Source organism: Microtus oregoni, unplaced genomic scaffold (genome assembly GCF_018167655.1).
Source record: "Microtus oregoni isolate MIOR12 unplaced genomic scaffold, Mior012 000068F_ref0000429, whole genome shotgun sequence".
In the NCBI taxonomy this organism is placed as follows: Eukaryota; Metazoa; Chordata; class Mammalia; order Rodentia; family Cricetidae; genus Microtus; species Microtus oregoni.
This window is the reverse complement of record NW_024543975.1, coordinates 2,613,413-2,633,349: the sequence shown is the minus strand read 5'-3', so window position 1 is coordinate 2,633,349 and position 19,937 is coordinate 2,613,413. Positions and strand designations below refer to the sequence as shown.

General features: G+C 39.9%; 1 protein-coding gene across 1 annotated transcript; it reads left to right on the top strand.

Moving 5' to 3' along the window:
• Positions 1-260: 260 nt before the first annotated feature.
• Positions 261-521, top strand: LOC121440527 (NADH dehydrogenase [ubiquinone] 1 alpha subcomplex subunit 4-like 2). The gene has a single exon (XM_041641252.1). The coding sequence runs from the start codon at positions 261-263 to the stop codon at positions 519-521; it is 261 nt and encodes an 86-aa protein (XP_041497186.1).
• The last annotated feature ends 19,416 nt before the right edge of the window (positions 522-19,937 follow it).

Sequence of the window (19,937 nt, the reverse complement as noted above, 5' to 3'; positions counted from 1 at the left end):
CCCTGAGTCATCAGTGACACTGGGAATCACAGACACCACCTACACCAATTGAAGAAAGAGTGATCACGGAATCACAGCACTGCCTGTATAAATTGGGGGAAGAGACGGGTAGATGTCAATGCAAGAATACACTCAATAACATAAAGAACAGCGTGTTACTACCTCAACCTGGTGGTTCTACAACAGTAAGAATGGAACATCCCAAAGCAAAAAGAAGCAGAAGAAAATGACCTTAAAAATAACTTTATGTCTGGAAACAGATGGCAGGAACCAGTTCAGGGGCCCGCTTCTACCAGCAGATAAAAAGACACCCTGGGCTCATCCCAATGATTGGCTTCATCTGCCTGGGCATGGGCAGTCCTGGGCTCTATCTGCTTCGACTGGCGCTGAGTAGCCTGGATGTCTGCTGGGACAGAAAGAACAACCCAGAGCCCTGGAACCATATGAGTCCCAACGATCAGTACAAGTTCCTTGCTGTTTCCACTGACTACAAGAAGCTGAAGGACTGGCCAGACTTCTAAGACAGGGCCCGAGGGTGCCATGGAAATTACGTGCTTTTTCCATTCCCTGTCCCAGACTTTAGCCAAGTCCAGCTTCTGCTTACATGGGCTGGATTCCCACGCGGGGGCGGGGGGCGGGCAGGGTGGCTCCACCCCCACCTTCTTCCCTTGCTCCCTGTAGAGGAAGAACCTCTGACAAGCAGCTTGAGTCCCATGGTAGGGGTGGGTAGTCAAAGCTGCAGGCAGATGCTGGGGTTGACCCAAAAGGCCCAAGCTAGCCCCTCTCCACTCCTACCCACCACGGCTAACTGGGCGTGGGAAGGCTAAGTGTTGAAGTGACAGACTGTGCCAACAGCAAGCAGGGGCCTGAGTGCCAAGCTACGTGGCAGGCCCCACGTTAGTGCAAGTTTTGAGCAAGGTCTAGGGGGAGTGGCTGCCCAGGCTCGACTGGGCTCGGCCTGGCTACCCAGCTTGCCTAGGATGGAGAGCCTCTGTCAGACGGCTTGTTCCTTTCCTGCCCAAGCCGGTGCCTCCCATCAATAACACTCCCTCCCACCTTCCACCTGGGCCTTCCTGTGCTTTCTCCCCACCCCTCCATTCCCTTGGTCCTCAGTCCCTGGGGATCAAACAGAAGCAATTTCATTTAACAAATTGATAAATAAATAAAAAAATAAATAAAAAATAAATAACTTTATGAAGATGATAGAGGCCCTTAAAGAGGAAATGAAAAAAAATCCATAAAGAAATGGAGAAAAAGACAAACAAAAATTAGGAAAAAAAAAACAATAAATCTCTGAAAGAAATTCAGGAAAGCTTAAAAAAATAATCAAACAGGTGAAGGAAATAGTTCAAGACTTGAAAATTGAAATAGAGGCATTAAAGAAAACATAAAATAAGGAAAATCTGGAAATAGAAAATGTGGGTAAAAGACCAGGAACTACAGATACAAGCATAACCAACAGCATACAAGAGATGGAAGAGAGAATCTTTGGCACTGAAGATACCATAAAGGAAATAGATTCACCAGTCAAAGAAAATGTTAAATACAACAAATTCTTACCACAAAACATGCAGGAAATCTGGGCCACTGTGAAATGACCAAACCTAAGAACAATAGGGATAGAAGAAAAAGAATTCCAACTGACAGGCACAGAAAATATATTCAATAAAATCATAGAAGTGAACTTTCCTAACCTAAAAAAGGACATGCCTGAGAAGGTACAAGAAACTTACAGAACATCAAATAGAATTGAACAAAAAAAGGTCACCTTGCCTGTCACATAATAATCAAAATACTAAACATACAGAATAAAGAAAGAATATTAAGAGCTGCACAGGAAAAAGGCCGAGTAACATTTTTAAAAAGGTAGAGTTATCGGAATGGAAACTCTAAAAGCCAGAGGTCCTGGACAGAGATGTTCTGCAGACACTAAGAGACCACAGATACCAGCCCAGACTACCATACCCAGCAAAGATTTCAATCACCATAGATTGAGAAAACAACATATTTCATGACAAAATGAGATTTAAACAATATCTATCTACACATCCAGTCCTACAGAAAGTACTGGAAGGAAAATGCCAACCCAAGGAAGTTAGCTGCACCCACAAAAACACAGGCAATAGATAGCCTCATATCAACAAATCCCAAAGAAGAAAAATACACACACACACACACACACACACACACACACACTACCAACAACAATGACAATACCAAAAATAACAAGAATTAGCAATCACTAGTCATTAATATCTCTTAATAGCAATGGACTCAATTCACTTACAAAAAGACACAAGCTAACAGAACGGATACAAAAGCAGGAGCTGACCTTCTGCTGCATGGCTTATTGAAGCCCATTCCCTGTGTAGGGATACCTTGCTCAACCACAATACAGGGGGAGGGTCTTGGTCCTGCCTTAACTCCATATAACAGACTTTTTAAACTCCTTAGGGGAGGTCCTACCCTTTCTGAGGACTGGGGGGAAAAGAATGAGTGGAAGAAGGGGAGGGAGGAGGAGCTATGGAAGGTATGTAAAATGAAAAACAAAACTTTTAAATAAAAAGACAGACATTACCTCAGGGTAAATGCTTAGGAAAAAAATTCCAATCAAAAAGACCGAAGAAGTTATTAGGTGTAGCTATTCTAATATCTAACAAAATAAACTTCAAACTAAAATCAATCAAAAGAAATGGAGAAGGACATTTCATATTCATCGCAGGAAAATCCATCAAGATTAATTCTCATTTTTTTTAACATTTATGTCCAAAATACAAAGTCACTCACATATGTAAAAGAAACATTAGTGAAATTTAAATCACACATCAAACCCTTCACATTAATAGTGGGAGACTTTGACACCCCACTCTCACCAATGGACAGATCTGCCAGACCAGAACTCAGCAGAAGAATAAGGGAACTAACAGATGTTATGACAAAAATGGGCATAACAGATATCTATAGAACATTTCACCTCAAGACAAAAGGATATAATTTTTTCTCAGCACCTAGTGTAACCTTTCCTAATGGAAAATAGACCACATACTTCATCACAAAGTAAATCTCCACAGATATAAAAAAAAAATGGAGTAAACCCTGTATCTTATTGGATCACCATGGCTTAAAGTTAGAATTCAACAACAATACAAATTACAGAAAGCCTACAAACAAATGAAACTAAATAATGCTCAACAGAATCACCCCTGAGTCAAGGAAGAAAAAAAGAAATTAAAGACTTCCTATAATTCAAAGAAAATGAATGTACAACATACCCAAACTTATGGGACACTACGAAGGCAGTACTAAAATAAAAGTTCATAGTGTTAAGTGCCCACATAAAGAATTTGGAGAATTCTCACAGTAGCAACTTAACAGTTCACCTGGAAGCACTAGAACATAGAGAAACAAACTCACATAGGAGGAATAGAGGCCAGGAAATAACCAAATTGAAGGATGAAATAGATAAAAATATAAACAGAATAAAAAAATCAATGAAACGAAGAGTTGGTTCTGTGAGAAAATCAACAAGATAGACAAACCACTATCCAAAATAACCAAAAGGCAGAGAGAGACTATCTAAACTAACAAAATCATAAATGAAAAGAGGAATGTTGTAGTAGGAAGCTGCTTGTTGATTCCTGGCTGCTCAGCCCCCAAAAATAGACGGAAACTATATTATTTAAATCACAGCTTAGCCCATTAGCTCTAGCTTCTTATTGGCTAACTTTTACATCATAATTTAACCCATCTCCATTAATCTGTGCATTACCACGAGGTCATGGCCTACCAGCAAAGTTTCAGCATGTCTGTCTCCAGCAGCAGCTCCATGGCTTCTCCCTGACTTTGCCTTCTTTCTCCCACCATTCAATCTAGTCTTTCCTGCCTAGCTAAGTTCTGTCCTGCTATAGATCCAAAGCAGTTTCTTTATTCATAAATGGTAATCACAACATACAGAGGGGAATTCCATATCACTTCCTCTTTTCTGTTTGAATAAAAAATATTTTAAATTTAACATTGTAAAATTTAATACAACAAAGCAGGTATCATGCAAGAACTAAATTACAACATTTATATCTACTTTATATTTTATAATAACTAAGGAAAACTATAACTATAGCTATCTATTCTTCAACTCCATCAAACACTCCAGAATGATATAATATTACTCAAGTAAACATGAAGTGCATTGTAAAAGAAATACCAAAACTCAAGAAATGACAGAGACATCTCATGCCCAGAGAGTCACTCAAAGTTCTTCTGTGTTATTGGGGCATCCATCTTCAGCCTACAGGCACATAATATCTACCAGACTTTTCCATGAAACAGGAAATTTGAAGATCAATTTTGCCTTGCAATGGCAAAGTCCACCAGTTGCTTTCTTCTGTGTCCTGTAGAATGTCTGGCAGACTTTTTCATAAAGCAAGAAGACCAAAGGGTCATTTCTCTGCAGGTCCTGCATGTCCAGTTCATCAAGCAATCCAGGCAAGTGTAGTTTCTTCACCCAGATGACTAACTAACTCCATAAGGAGCCTCTTCAATGCCCATAATCCTCTTGAAGTAGATTGGTGCTGCCAGGAGCAGGTGTGTCTCATTGTCAAGTAAAGTTCTTTGTTATTAAAACATTTTAAATGCAATATTCTGAAGGTCTCTGAAAGATTTGAAGAATACCTAACTAAAGTATATATCTGGAAAACCTGACATGACTACAAGTTTGACTATTATAGATAAATATTAACCTATATTTCTTGATTATGCATTACATTTTAAATGAGCTGGACAAACACAATACCTTAATCAAGATTAGAAATACATATACACAGTATAACAAAATTGACCTTAAATTTGTTATCAATAAACCAAGATTCATACCAATGCAAATCTCTAAGCATATACCCCATTAAATGCAAACAAACATTTATAAACTATCATTTAGGAATTTTGAGCATAGTTCTGCCCAAACTGCTTCCTGTTTTATGTTGAGCAAAGTAATTTGGGGGGGGGGGGTGTTCACATGGACCTTTTGGGGGGTCCTGATTCATCAAACCACATTAGTCTGGAAGGAGTCCACAGGTTCTCACCCTCTGTGGAAAGAAAAGAAGAACCTCTTAGCCAAAGTAACATATTCTAAGACCCAAATTCTTAAATCAAGATAACTTTAATATATATATATGCTAATTTAGTTTAGCAGCTCATACAATAAAATGTCTCTTGTTACATAGCTCTTTAACAGTCAAAAAATTTTAAAAATAAAACATAGTATACATAATCCAGACTCTCTGTGTATATTTTATCTTTTATGGCTTATTATTTTTCTCTTTACTTTTTCTAAGAGTTTAATATTTATTTTATTATCTTTATTTCTTAATCTATGACTGTCTGTACTCTTTTATATTACTTTTATTGTCTCAGTCTTTTTCTTCTCTCTCCCAAGCCTGCATACATTTTTTAAATATACTGTGTCTTGTTTAGATGTCTTTTATGTCTTAACCTGCCCTATTGTGTATCTAAAATCATTTTCCGTCCAAGAGTACTTTTTAAAATGCTAAACAACTTGGTCTCAAAGTCCCTGGGTCTGGGCTCTGCCTCTCTCAGGCTTTAAATATGGTAGAGGTAGTTCACCACAGCTTCTAAGACTGCTGTGTGGGAGTCATCCTTACTGTAATAATTCAGCCATACAACATGGCTGACACTTCCAGGTTTTAGGGCCATGCATGTGCAGACAAGTCCTCAGGCAGGACTAATGGCCTAATGGCCCTGGGAATCTTAAAAAACCTTGTATGACCCATGTGCAGGATGGTTGTGTCATCTACATATGATGCAGCGGCATGAGCCCTTGCACACATGCATGAGCTCTGTCATCTGCATATGATGCTCCCCACCATGGTGTTTCTGGCTTCTGAGTTGCCCTGACTAGAGCCAGTTAGGCTTTAACACCCTGCCTGTAGGTACAGGACACTCTTCTACAAGCCCTGAGGTGTTCGCTGCCATCACACCCTATCTATAGAGGGGAGACATCCCCCTATAACCTTTGTGGTATCACCATTTTTATAGGTTTCAGCAATGGGTAGCAAGCCATCCAAGACCATCAATCCAGCCTCTCCCCTGGGATGCCTTTTAGAGGCCCTGAAACCCCAGGTCTTAATGCCCTACTTACAGATTCCCACACTTGTCCATCTTTGTTCAAAAAAAATTTGCCTCATTACAATTTAGATAACAATTTAAAGTAGCCACTTAACAGCTCCTTTGATCCCAATATTCTACTGGAGTTTCTAACTACTGTCAGTGCACAGGCAAATGGAAAGAGTTTCCTTATATCCAAGTCTTTTACTATCTAAGCTCTAAGTTACAGTCTTTTTTTTTTTTTTTGAGACAGGGTTTCTCTGTGGCTTTGGAGCTGGAACTAGCTCTGTAGACCAGGCTGGTCTCAAACTCACAGAGATCTGCCTGCCTCTGCCTCCCGAGTGCTGGGATTAAAGGTGCACGCCACCATCGCCCGGCTAAGTTCCAGTCTTATAATCTCATCTTTCATCATATCTATATCATCCTATCTAATAACTTCCTCCCTGAAGAGCATAGGCAAGTTTGGCAGCAGGCCAGACTACATGCAGACAAGGTTCACCAAACACAGGCAATACACTTCCTGGAGGCAGAGGTGGTCCTCCAGTGAGAACCACAACACCTCAGGTAGAATTATTACTAGGGATTGGTTTTTGACTTGCCTCCTAGCAGGTCTCCATAAGGCTTCCCTCAAGCCAGTAAATTATAATAAGCTCTCAGAGGTCATTCAAGATATGAAGAAAAATCCTTCTACAATTTTGGAACACCTCACTAAAGCCCTGTTACAATATACTAACTTAGATCTAGAAACAACAGAAGGCAGACAGTTACTCATGATTCATTTTTTTTCTCAGTGCGACCCTAACATGAAGGCTAAACTTAGACATTTGGAGAAAGACCCCTTAAACCCACAGGAAGAAGTATTAGGGTTGACTTTTAAGGTGTACCATGCAAGGAATGACAAAGCCCACAATCATCACTGTCACATGCTAGCCATGGCCCTCCGACTGGCAGAGGTGACAGACCACCCAATCCATGCTGTCCATGTTGCTCCCCTGTCTCCCTAGGGCTCTAGAACCACCAGGCCCGTGTTTCAAATGTAATAGAGCTGGCAACTGGGCCTGAGCATGCCCTAATCCTCATCTTGGTCCCATGAGACCTTGTTCAAGATGCCATAGGGAAGGACATTGGGCAGTTAGTCAATTGTCCTTGTGCACATCGTGGCATGGAGACATCAAACCCAGAAAATTTCCAAGTTGACCTTCTAGGTCTGGTCATGGATGAGTGAGGCTGCCTGGGCTCCTTTTACCTGACTACAACCATCATCTGTAACAGGGAGCCATGGGTAAACATCATGGTATTAGGGCAGTCCATCTCCTTTCTTTTGTACACCAGATCAACATATTGATACTGAGGGAATTCTGGGGACCTATCTCTCCTTCTAGTTTCCCTATTGTTATCTACCTCAGCTGACCCCACCACTTAACTGTGTTTTTAGGGTTATTTATGTCACTCATACATTTTCAGTCATGCCAATCTGCCCAGTACCTCTTATGGGAAAAGAATTATAGCAAAAGTAGGAGCTTCCATTTCATTTGCTCCTCCCATTCACCTTACCTAAGATTCACCAACATCCCTACTCCTCCTTCTAGACTCCCAACATTCCAGCTCCAATGTGTCTTTTCCTCAACCAGCCTCTCGGGTGGACCCCCAAGTCTGGGACACCCAAACTTCTCTGTTGCTAAACACCATTCCCCCATCATTACCCAATTACAAGATCCAAAGACCAAATATCTTCGCTTCCCTTTTCCCACCCACCAGGACAGGGGCTCCCTTCCAGGAACTAACTGGAAGCTTGATTTTATTCATATGCCCACAGTCAGATGAGTTAAATATCTCCTGGTTTTGGTGGACACCATGTCTGAGTAGATTGATGTGTTTCACACTACTAGCAATAGGGCCCAGACAGTTTCTGATGTTCTTCTCTTGTAGCATGAATGGGGGCCCTGTTTCTTGTTGTTGGGGTTTTTGTCCCACCCAGTACCCCCAGCTGTTTATCCCCAAAGAAAATCACACATAGGTCTCCATAAATTATAAGCCGATTGGCCCATTAGCTCTAGCCTCTCACTGGCTAACTCTCACATCTTGATTAATGCATTTTTCTGATCTATGTTAGCCATGTGACTCAGTACCTTTTTAGTGGGGCAGGTCACATTCTGCTGCTTCTGTGATCTGGACAGAAGTACAAGGAATCAATTTCCTTCTTCCCAGAATTCTCCTGTTCTCATTACATCATTTTTACTTCTTGTCTGGTTTTCCCGCCTATATTTCCTGCCTGGCCAATCAGCATTTCTTTAAAACATGATTGACAGAATACAGACAATTTTCCCACACCACTTTCCCCTCTTTAAAAGAAAAAAAAGGAAAATATCCATAGTTCATTTTGGGGAATGTGGGTGTAGTATTCCAGGCTACTTCCAGATGATTGGAGGCACTGATAATCTTATAGGGACTTAAAGAAAATTTAGAGTTATGATCAAGTCCTGACTGAAGTATCCTGTGAGTCTTGATAATCTCAGGCAGCAGTCTTGAATATGTTCTGGATGAAGAACTCAGACGTCTAGGCCATCTATTCCTGCCAGAAACTTCTCAGGTGGTCTTCCTTGATCAAACTGGATTTTCCTTAACTCTGAATAAATCCACAGCCTCTCATTTTCTGTGGAAACTAAAGCAAAATCTCTTTTCCAAAGTAACATACCTTTTGACTTCAATTGTGAAGTCAAGGTATGTTCAAAATACCTATCTTGGGTTAATTCTACGGCATTTATAAGCAAATATCTTTTAGCAGCTGTTCCTCCTTCCTCAGCATTTAAACAATTTAAATAGAGCATAATAACATACAGTATCAAGATTCTCTGTGTATTTTTTTGAGACAGGTTCTCTGTATATCTTTGTCCTGGAATTCCCTCTGCAAACCAGGCTATCTTTGAACTCACAGAGATTCGTCTGTCTCTGCCTCCCAAGTTGTTCTCTCTCTCTCTCTCTCTCTCTCTCTCTCTCTTTCATTCATTCTTTCTTTCTTTTTAACTCTGAGTACTTTAACCTTTAGCCTGTATATATTTTTAACACATTGTAAACCATTTCGAGGTTTTCTTTCTCTTTGAATCTCTTTTTACTGTATATCTCTTTTTTTCTGACCACATGGGTCTTTAATTTGCTAAGGAATTTGGAGAAGTTTGTTTTGTTTTGTTTTTTTGCCACAACTTTATGGCATTTTAAGGTCCTTGTCAGGAAGCAAGTTGCAACCATGTATCTATAGCTCCATAGTCCAGACAGCCTGCTTGAAAGAGTCAGAGTTTTCCCTGGCAGGATGGCCCAGAAAGCCTGCATTTTAAAACAGCAGCTTTTTTCCTGCTACGGCTGAAAACCGAAATGGTTTACTCTAGTCTTTCCCAAGCTTTTTAGGCTTTCTGTGGATGCAGTTATCCACGTGGGCACCATTCTGTAACATGAGAGGGGCCAGGCCTGCTTGTTTGGGTTTCTGTCCCACCCAATATTTCCTGCCTGGCCAATCAGCATTTATTTAAAACATTATTGACAGAATACAGACAATTCTCCCACACCACTCTCTGAGAAATTATCCCTCATCCTCTCTTCAGTTGGATAATGTCCCAGAGTTTACCTCCCAGATCTCTCAAACTTTATCTAAGGCTCTTAACATTTCCTGGCATACCAATTATCAATCAAGAAAACCCCCACAGACAAACATACCCATAGGCCATTTAGAGGGAAGTAATTCCTCAATTGAGAGTCCCTCTTCCCAAGTATTTCTAACTCACAACTAAAGCTGACTAGGACAGCTTCTAGAATGCCTCAACCTATGCCAGAAAAATCATCCTCACATACAAGGACTTGGATATTTAGTAACACAGGACATCTGCAGTTAACCTTCTTAGTCGTGTACCTGGATTGTCAGGATGCCCCCTTGAAGCAAATGATAGGTTGTTTTCACTGTATCCACCTACATATATACACTACAAAGGTTCTATGTCCTCGACCTGATACCATTATACTATCACTTACATTGTGATTTTGACACCAGTTCCCTTTTCTGGAAACTGTGGTAAAAAATGTCTTAAAAGATAAGGTCCACCATACTTTGAAAAAGAAATGGGTCATATTATGAATACATCCCTCACTTGAGTATTCATCAGAATCATCCTTACCATTCACAGTGCAGACTCTACCAGGCTCCTGATCCTTCCTCAAGACAGTTCACTCCCATCTCTTTCAAGAGTGTGCTTCTGCTGCTTTGTTATATAAATGTATGTTCAACTGCCAGTCTCGTGACAGAACTCATTACCTCAAAAAAAGACGAGTACCAAGGGACCCCTGTAATGTCTACAAAACCAGTACAGCTCAAAGATGTGACACTGACTTCCCAAAATAGGAAAACATAATCATGGCTATGCCCCTCCTCTAGGAAGAGACTCTGAGAGTGAGATTGGGAGGCCAAAGTGGACGTTAGACACTGCTTCAGGGACTTGGCTTATGTCACACATGTAGGTGAGTCTCTGCCCTTGCACTGGATCATGTGGGTTTCATCCAGTGCTCATAGCTTGCAGTGAGCTTCTTCATGTCAATGTGGTGTGTGTGTGTGTGTGTGTGTGTGTGTGTGTGTGTGTGTGTGTGTTACAGCTGATCTTTCTGGTTCTTTCCATTGGCCTATACAAAATATAGGTGACTTTTCTCGCAAGTCCTAACTATTAGACTTTGTGTGGCTCAAACATCCCATTGCTAAACTTCTTGGCTACTGAGAGAGCCCTCGGCTGCAGCCCTCCCTCTCACATCTAAAGATAACCTCAGGAACTGTCATACCCAAACCCTCTGAGGCAGAACTGAATGAAACATGGAGAAACTGTTTAATAGTCTTATCAGACACAGCTCACTCTTATTTTTGTCAAGCCTGTGGTTCTGTGTTGCGTTTGTGGCTTCCCATTTACAGATCCCTTTAGTAAAATGAGGAACCAGTCCCTGTGTTTCTTAACAGTGACTACTACTCTTCCAGTCAGGCCAGTAACTAGGTATTAGCCAAAGAATCCCATGACCATTCTTCCAAGCACTCTTGCTCCTTTTAAAAAAAAGTTCCACACATTTAGTGTATCTAAATGGCATGTAGTGTATCTGTATGTGATGTTTTGGTACAGGTACATATTTTAATGTCTGAGTCATGAAAAGCATATCCATCTCCTCAAATAGGTTCTCATTCCTGACCCTGCGTAAAGAGTTTTCTACACATCCATGGTCTATCATCTGACCTACTACCACTCTCTCAGAAAGTCAGCTCCTGTGCTCAGCAGCCCAGTATTTTATCAAGTTTTGAGATGAAATAGTGAATGTCTGACTCACTTTGAATGCATCTTGGAGGCTCATGGATTCCACTCAGACTTTCAGCTGCAGGGAATACTTGGCATCTTCAGAAAAAAAGTAGTACAAAACATTCATATTTAATGCATTTCCTAACTGCTTTTTCTCTTCTCTTTTAATTCACTGAGAAGAAAACAAGATAGTTCCAATTCCATAGATGTTCAGAGACTGTACACTGCAATTTGAAGAGATAGGACATTAAGTTCATTGAGCTCAGTGCTTGAGTGTACTGCTTCATGTTACATCTCACACCAAAACACATTCTCCCTCCTTCTGGTGCTCAGTTAAGCTTTGCTAGGTACCCTCTCTAATTCTTGGAAGTTCTGCTTATTCAGAACGGAGAAATGAATTTCTCTTGATGAATTAAAGCATCAGTAAACCTCTGCCCATCCCTAGACAAGACAGGGAACATTGTTCTCTAGTTGCTGTGCAGGACTCCCTCTATGCAGCTCATGCACGAGGTCTGTTATCCATATTTCATATTTACCTGAGGTGCAGTTATGCCAAATACTTTCTGCACCACAACTCAGAGGGGAGGAGGCAGAATACATAAACCAAAGCTTGTGTGAACAGAAGACAGAATGGAGTGTTGCAAATGTGCAAAGCAAAATGGGTTTCTCATTTATCTTTCACTGACAAAAGTGGTTTGCTGCTATGTGAAGGATAGACCCACACAAATGAAGCTGTCTACAGCTTTGAGTGCTGCATAGCCCCAGTACTAGAACAGAAACACTGCAACCGCTGGATATCAGAAGCCATCAGTTGTCCCAGATTCACCTGCTGGCCTCATAGCCACAGTCTATGAGGCTGAAGCTCCATTATTCTCTCAAATGGAACTCATACCTCTTCATCAGTCATCCCCAACCCCAAACACTTTCATTGATTGAGCTCTGTTGTTCCTCCTGGTACACAATCCAGGACACTGGCTCTCATCATCCACATCCACCAGTTATTTCCTTCAGATGAATTGCCATCCATCAGCCTAGACCTTTTTCCTTTTATGCTCCCTGAATACAAAGTGGAGGATAAAGGAAGCCTTAGCAAACTGTGTGTGAGCAAAGCACTTCTCTTAATTATTTCCACTTGGGCTAAAGGTCATTCCTGTTCACCTATGACTCCCCAGCTGAGTCAGAAAGCAAGTGCAACATGAAAAGATGGTCTCTTCTTTAAATTGGAAGCTGGTTCAAGACTAACCTGAATCTCATTTTCAATGAAAATCACAAATTCAGCAAAATTATCTAAAACCAATTGGAAAGCTTCCATTATCTTGCTAGAAGTGCTTAATTTGTATATTTTTTCTTTAAATCTTTTTTATTTTTATTGAGCTCTATATTTTTCTCTGCTCCCCTACTAACCTCTCCCCTACTCTCCAACCCTTTCCCAAGGTCCCCATGCTCCCAATTTACTCAAGAAAGCTTGTCTTTTTCTACTTCTCATGTAGATTAAATCAATGTATGTCTCTCTTAGGGTCCTCATTGTCATCTAGGTTCTCTGGGATTGTGATTTGTAGGCTGGTTTTCTTTGCTTTATGTTTAATAACCACTTATGAGTGAGTACATGTGATAATTGTCATTCTGGGTCTGGGTTACCTCACTCAAAATGATGTTTCTAACTGCATCCATTTGCCTGCAAATTTCAAGATGTTGTTATTTTTCTCTGCTGTGCAGTACTCCCTTGTGTAAATGTACCACATTTTCCTTATCCATTCTTCAGTCAAGGGGCATTTAGGTTGTTTTCAGGTTCTGACTATGACAAAAATGCTGCTATAAACACAGTTGAGCACATGTCCTTGTGGCACGATTGAGCATCCTTTGGATATATACCCAAAAGTGGTATTACTGGGTCTAGAGGAAGGCTGTTTCCTAATTTTCTGAGAAATCACCATACTGATATCTGAAGGAGTTATACTAGCTTGCACTCCCACCAGTATTGCAGAAATGTTCCTTTTAACCCACATCCTCTCCAGCATAAGTTGTCATCAGTGTTTTTGATCTTGGCCATTCTTATAGGTGTAAGATGGAATCTCAGAGTTGTTTTGATTTGCATTTCTCTGATGACTAAGAATGTTGAGTATTTCCTTAGTGTCTTTAAGCCATTTTAGATTCCTATGTTGAGAGTTATCTGTTTTGGTCTCTATTCCATTTTTTATTGGATTATTTGTTCTTTTGATAACCAATTTCTTGAGTTCTTTGTATATTTTAGAGATCAACCTCTGTCTGATGTAGGGTTGGTGAAGAACTTTTCCCATTCTGTAGGCTGTTGTTTTGTCTTGTTGACTGTGTCCTTTGCTTTACAGAAGCTTTTCAGTTTCAGGAGGTCCCATTTATTAATTGTTTCTCTCAGTGTCTGTGCTACTCGGGTTATATTTAGGAAGTGGTCTCCTGTGCCAATACGTTCAAGTGTACTTCCCACTTTCTCTTCTATGAGGTAGCTGGCTTTATGTTGAATTCTTTGATTCATTTGAACTTGAGTTTGTGAATGGTGATTAATATGGGTATATTTTCATTCTTCTACATGTTGATATCCAGTTATGCCAGCACCATTTGTTAAATATGCTTTCCTTTTTTCATTTGAATTTTTTGCTTCTTTGCCAAAAAGCAGGTGTTTAAAAGTATGTGGATTAATATCTGGGCCTTTGATTCAGTTCCATTGGTCCCCCTGACTGTTTTTATGCCAATACCAGGCTGTTTTCAGTACTGTAGCTCTGTAGTAGAGTTTGAAGTCAGGGATTGTGATGCCTCGAGAAGTACGTATATTATACAGGATTGTTTTGGCTATCCTGGGTTTTTGCTTTTCTATACAAAGTTAAATACTGTTCTTTCAAGGTCTGTGAAGAATTTTGCTGGTATTTTGATGGGTATTATATTGAATCCATAGATTGCTTTGGGTAAGACTACCTTTTTTTACTATGTTAATTTTACCTACCCAAGAACATGGGAGATCTCTCCACTATCTGGTATCTTCTTCAATTTCTTTCTTCAAAGATGTTAAATTTCTTATCATACAAGTCTTCCACTTGTTTGGTTAGAGTTACTCCGACATATTTTATGATATATAATTGGTATAATTTTTCATGAATAGCAGTTTCTCTCCTACTTGTTTAAAGCATCTACCATTGGAGCCACAAGCACAAACTATCTGTTAATACAGTATGTAAGCAATGACTCCCCCATAGAGACATCTCTCCCGTAGCCTAGCCCCAGTTTCTTCTCAATGCTCACTTTAAACTATGTTTCCAAATTCTCTAGTGTCATCCTTTTACAAATGTTTATAAGGAACTGTAACTGATGTCTAGCCATGACTCATAAGTGACCCATGCAGTGGGGATTTCCCACTTCTTTTCACTTCCAAAAATGATGTGCAAAATTGAGTGAGAGCTACATTATACTTTGCTTCATATTAAGCTTATTGGATAAAGCTCCCACTAGATCCTTAACAAACACTTTATTTTAAAAGTACATCTCCCCCTAGTCCATAATGTTGATGATTATTTTAAGTATAACTGTAGTGGTTTATATTTTCTCCAAATTAATTTATCCTGTACTTAGTTCATCATTTTTTCTTCCCCATCTCTCTGTAGATTCAGACTCTTGCTCAGTGCATTGGTTTTCTTTTCTGGTCTTCTTTCACTCCAAAATGTAAACAATGTGTTCTATCTTTATTCTGGCCATTTATAGAAGGAAAGCAGAGCTAGAAATATGTCTTACAGAGAGTTCAAAGCTGATATATCTGCCGATATTCTTTAAGTATATGTTTAGTTGCTTATGAACCGAGGTAGGAATGTATTTCACTATCTCCATCATTCAACCAATTAAACACTTTCTACTCTCTGTAAGTACCAGTCAATCTATACTGAAGTATATACATATGTTTGAGAGTCAAAAAATGACACACAGTAAATGACCATTTCCTATGATACATTCCACAATGCAGGTATACATGCAATTCAACACAAGGTCAAGAAAGGGAATCAGAGTTTGCCCATAAATATGCATGAACTCTTAAGAGTGTGGTGTTTGTTCCTTTTTTCCTCTCCAATGCCAATTTGGAGGTTATGTTTCATGAATATGGATAAAAGAAGAGTTTTACTGTAGTCCTGATAGCAAGAGTGGTATGAGCAGGGAACAGTATCCTCAACAAGTGAAGCATATGTGGCATGCACTGCAGAGGCAAGGTCCATGCTGGGTACTAGTGACAACATAGCTAGCAAAGGAAGCTGACGGGCGGGGGGGGAGTGCAAAGGCTCCAAAGCAGCCCTCTGCCACAGCCTTTATACGACATTCACCATCTTCAACCTCTATAGTTAACTGGATAGTCTGGATGAAGAATATTTTCTTTTTACATAGCAAAAGTTCCCTTTTGTATGTCTAGGCAGGTGGACAAGTGAGGGAGTCACATTCTTTTAGAGATCACAGAAGAGCTGGAAGACTCCAGCCATTCCCTATGACTAAAGTCAAACAAAAACTTAACTCCCACCCAGGGACTCTTTAGAGAGGTACTCTTTAGAGAGAATTGTGAAAGGATATGAAGGAAGATACACCTTCATCCATCTGTGTGTGTCTTATAGGGAGATCAAACCTCCTAGTTTGCCTGGAATTGTGTTGGCTTTAGCAGTAGAGAAACTGCTCTCTATCACATTCATCGAGTTTTTCAGTAGAATCCAGCTTGCTGCATGAGCTAGTCTAGCCAGCTTGTTCCTTGATACCCTGCCTCTATCTACAGGATTCTGGGACTAAAGGAAAACTCACACACCCAGCCAGCAGGTATGTGGGTTCTGGAAATCTAAAATCTGTGCTCACACTTGGATGTCATGCACTTACAACTGAGCCATCTTCCCAGCCCCATGATTTCTTTATCAAAGGGTTAATATATGACTTCAGGGCTAGCATGTTTGCTTCTCAGCCTTCGCTATTATAACAGAAAATCACCTCCTATCTAGAATGTTGGAAACAGAGCTCCAGCGAAATTCCTCAGAACATCATTTTCTTTCAGCCCAGTGATAACACAACCATGGCTGGTATGCCAAAGTCACCTGTCACTTCAGTGCCTTGGCCAGGGGAAAAAAAAAAAGAATCCAAAATGTGTGTTTTCTTTCCAGAAATAAAGCCCTCAAAAGGACAAGTTAAGAATTCATCTGAAATTAGGGAAGATATTCCAACACCAAGCATATTGGGAAGAAAAGCCAGGTAAAAATGAGAAATGCTACATTCTAAATGAACTAACACAACATTTCTAAAACTGAAAGCAAAGCTTAAATTTATGGAAATTTCTTTTTCTTTTCTTTCATGTACTTATTTACTTTGACCTTTTTTTGTTTATTCTTGGAGACTATCAAACATGCATGCATTGTATTTTGATCATATCAACTCCCTTGTCCCACTGCAACTCTCTCCAGACACCCTCTCAACATCCCCCTCCCAACTCAATGTCCTTCTATCTCTCTCTTTTTAAAAAAAAAATTCTTTATTTATGGCTAGAAACCAATTTTGAGTGAGTACATCCTATGTTCCTCTTTTTGGGTCTGGCTTACCTCACTCAGGATAATGTTTTCTATTTCCGTCCATTTGCATGCAAAATTCAAGAAGTCATTGTTTTAAACTGCTGAGTAGTACTCTAATATGTATATATTCCATACTTTCTTCATCCATTCTTCCATTGAAGGGCATCTAGGTTGTTTCCAGGTTCTGGCTATTACAAACAATGCTGCTATGAACATAGTTGAGCATATACTTTTGTTGTATGATAGGGCATCTCTTGGGTATATTCCCAAGAGTGGTATTGGTGGGTCCAGGGGTCCATTGAGCCAGTAATTCGAGATCCTAGAGAAGCTAAATAAGAAGGTGAACCCAAAGAAAAACATATAGGCATCCTCCTGGATATTAGCCTTCATCAGTCGATAAAAGGACAGAGACAGAGTCCCACATTGGAGCACCGGACTGAAACCCCAAGGACCAAATCAGGAGCAGAAGGAGAGAGAGCATGAGCAAGGAACTCAGGACTGCGAGGGGTGCACCCACACACTGAGACAATGGGGATGTTCTATCGGGAACTCACCAAGGCCAGCTGGACTGGGTCTGAAAAAGCATGGGATAAACCGGACTCGCTGAACATAGCGGACAATGAGGGCTGCTGAGAAGTCAAGAACAATGGCACTGGGTTTTGATCCTACTGCACGTACTGGCTGTGCGGGAGCCTAGGCTGTTTGGATATTCACCTTACTAGACCTGGAAGGAGGTGGGAGGTCCATGGACTCCCCACAGGGCAGGGAACCCTGACTGCTCTTTGGGCTGATGAGAGAGGGGGAGTTAATTGGGGGAGGGGAAGGGAAATGGGAGGCGGTGGCAGGGAGGAGACAGAAATCTTTAATAAATAAATAAATAATAATAATAAAAAGATTTCTTTCTTAGCGCAATCACTACTGCCCATATGCACAAGGATGAGGACATGTCCATTCATGGGCAACCCACCAGTGACCACACCCCTAAGGAAAAATTACTCCCCCTTTCTTAGTAACCATCAACTGCCAATCCTTCTGCAGCTGGGACCTCCTGAGTCCATCCCCCATCTGTGCTGGACTTTCGGCTGGCTTTGTTTTGTGTAGATAATTACAGATGCTGTGAGTTTATAAGTGCAACAGCCAGGTCCTGCCCAGAAGTTAGCACTTCACAGCTCTCCTCTCCATCCTCTGGCTCTTAACTTCTTTCTTCCTCCTCTTCTGCAATGTTTCCTGAGGCTCAGAGAAGTGGTTGATCAAGACCTCTCAGCAACGATGGAACACCCACAGTCACTCATTCTCATGACTTTGACCACTTAGGAGTTTTTGCACTAAACACTGGTCACTACAAAATAGAGGTTCTCTGATCCTGAGATCATATATAAAACACTATAGAAGGTAAAACTTACAGGTATTATATAGTATAGTGACATTGTGTTGTTTGTTTCAGGTTTATCCTATTTGGTATCAGGTCTGTGAACATTTGCTACCCATGTTTCCAAATAGGAAAATGTCCCAACAAATTCACAAATTATTCCAATAATTTCATTATTCATATTTTTATTTTATTTTATATATTATGTTGTGCATGTGTGTGCACATACATCCCATAGTATTCATATGAAGGTCACAGTACAACTTGAGAGAATAAGTTCTGTCCTCCCACATGTGGGCCCTGTGGATTGAACTCACATTGTCAGGCTCAGCAAAAATGCCTTTACCCACTAAGCCATTTCCCCAACCCACTTCGTGGCTCATGTAAAGCTTCCACTCCTCCTTACACAGGTTGTTATAGTGATGCTATGAAACAAGAATCTGGAAAATAAATCTGTGGATCATGATTTGAAAGTTTGGGGTCAGCGTGTTCATAAAATTAAGACTAAAGAGGCAATTTGATGTATGAGTCTATAGTTTGGGGGCAAGGTGTTCATTGTTAAGACATCTGATTGACATCTAGCTTTCCTTAAATTTGAATGCTGAGTTCACAACCAATGTACTAGTACCCACCTGACTTACAAGCTCATTTCTTAGAAGAATTTAGAAAATGTATGAGGGTTAGCTTTACAAGTTCAATTCAACAATAAGATAACACAGCAACTATAAGGGTTCAAGCCAATGAATTTAGAAATGGTGCGTCAACTTAGAGATGCTCATAGAGTAAGGACTGCTACCACTTTGCCAAAACCATACTCAACAGCCACTTCTATCGCATTCACCACATCAGATTTTTAATGTTTTATGATTCATGATCTAACCATGGATACCAGAAAATGAGACAACACATCAAAATAGCTGAAAATTATTGTTCATCCACAATGTACAGGGTACTAAATAAATTTATTATAAAAATTGTCTCAATTTATCTTCACAGAATTTCTCTAAAATATGATTATCTGCAATTAACAGAGACTGATTAATTTACCCTATGTCCATTTGCTCATTAAAAATTTTTTCTTTACTCAAGTAATTCAGTCAAATATATTCAGGAAGTAACAGAACATGAAACTCATAACAACGTATGTGTAGACACAGAGACCAAACACCAAACCGCATTTAGATTGTTGTAAATCAGGGCTTGGCATAAAAATAGGAAATAAAATTCATTTCTAGTCCTTTATAAAATGAAAATTAGACAGTGTTAGAGATGTTCAAGCATGTAACCTCAAACTCTGTGGACTCCCAGATCAACAATACTATACTGAATTGAAAAGAAAGAAAAATGTTTTTGTAATGACATTATAAAATACAATTATAATTTAATGGGCTGAGATGCCAGCAATAAAATACTACAGACCACATAGCAAACATTACACATTCACATGATATATTTAATAATACACTAAACTATATTACAAAATTCACCTGTGGTGTATAGTATGCAAGTCTCACTTCAACAGTAGACAGGCCACATAAAGCTGTATCCTAAGCTGCATCTTCATGATCATATCTCAGTGTAAGT

Excerpts from the sequence above, each read along its gene's own strand:
- LOC121440527 (XM_041641252.1), top strand. The coding sequence starts at position 261 with ATGGCAGGAACCAGTTCAGGGGCCCGCTTCTACCAGCAGATAAAAAGA.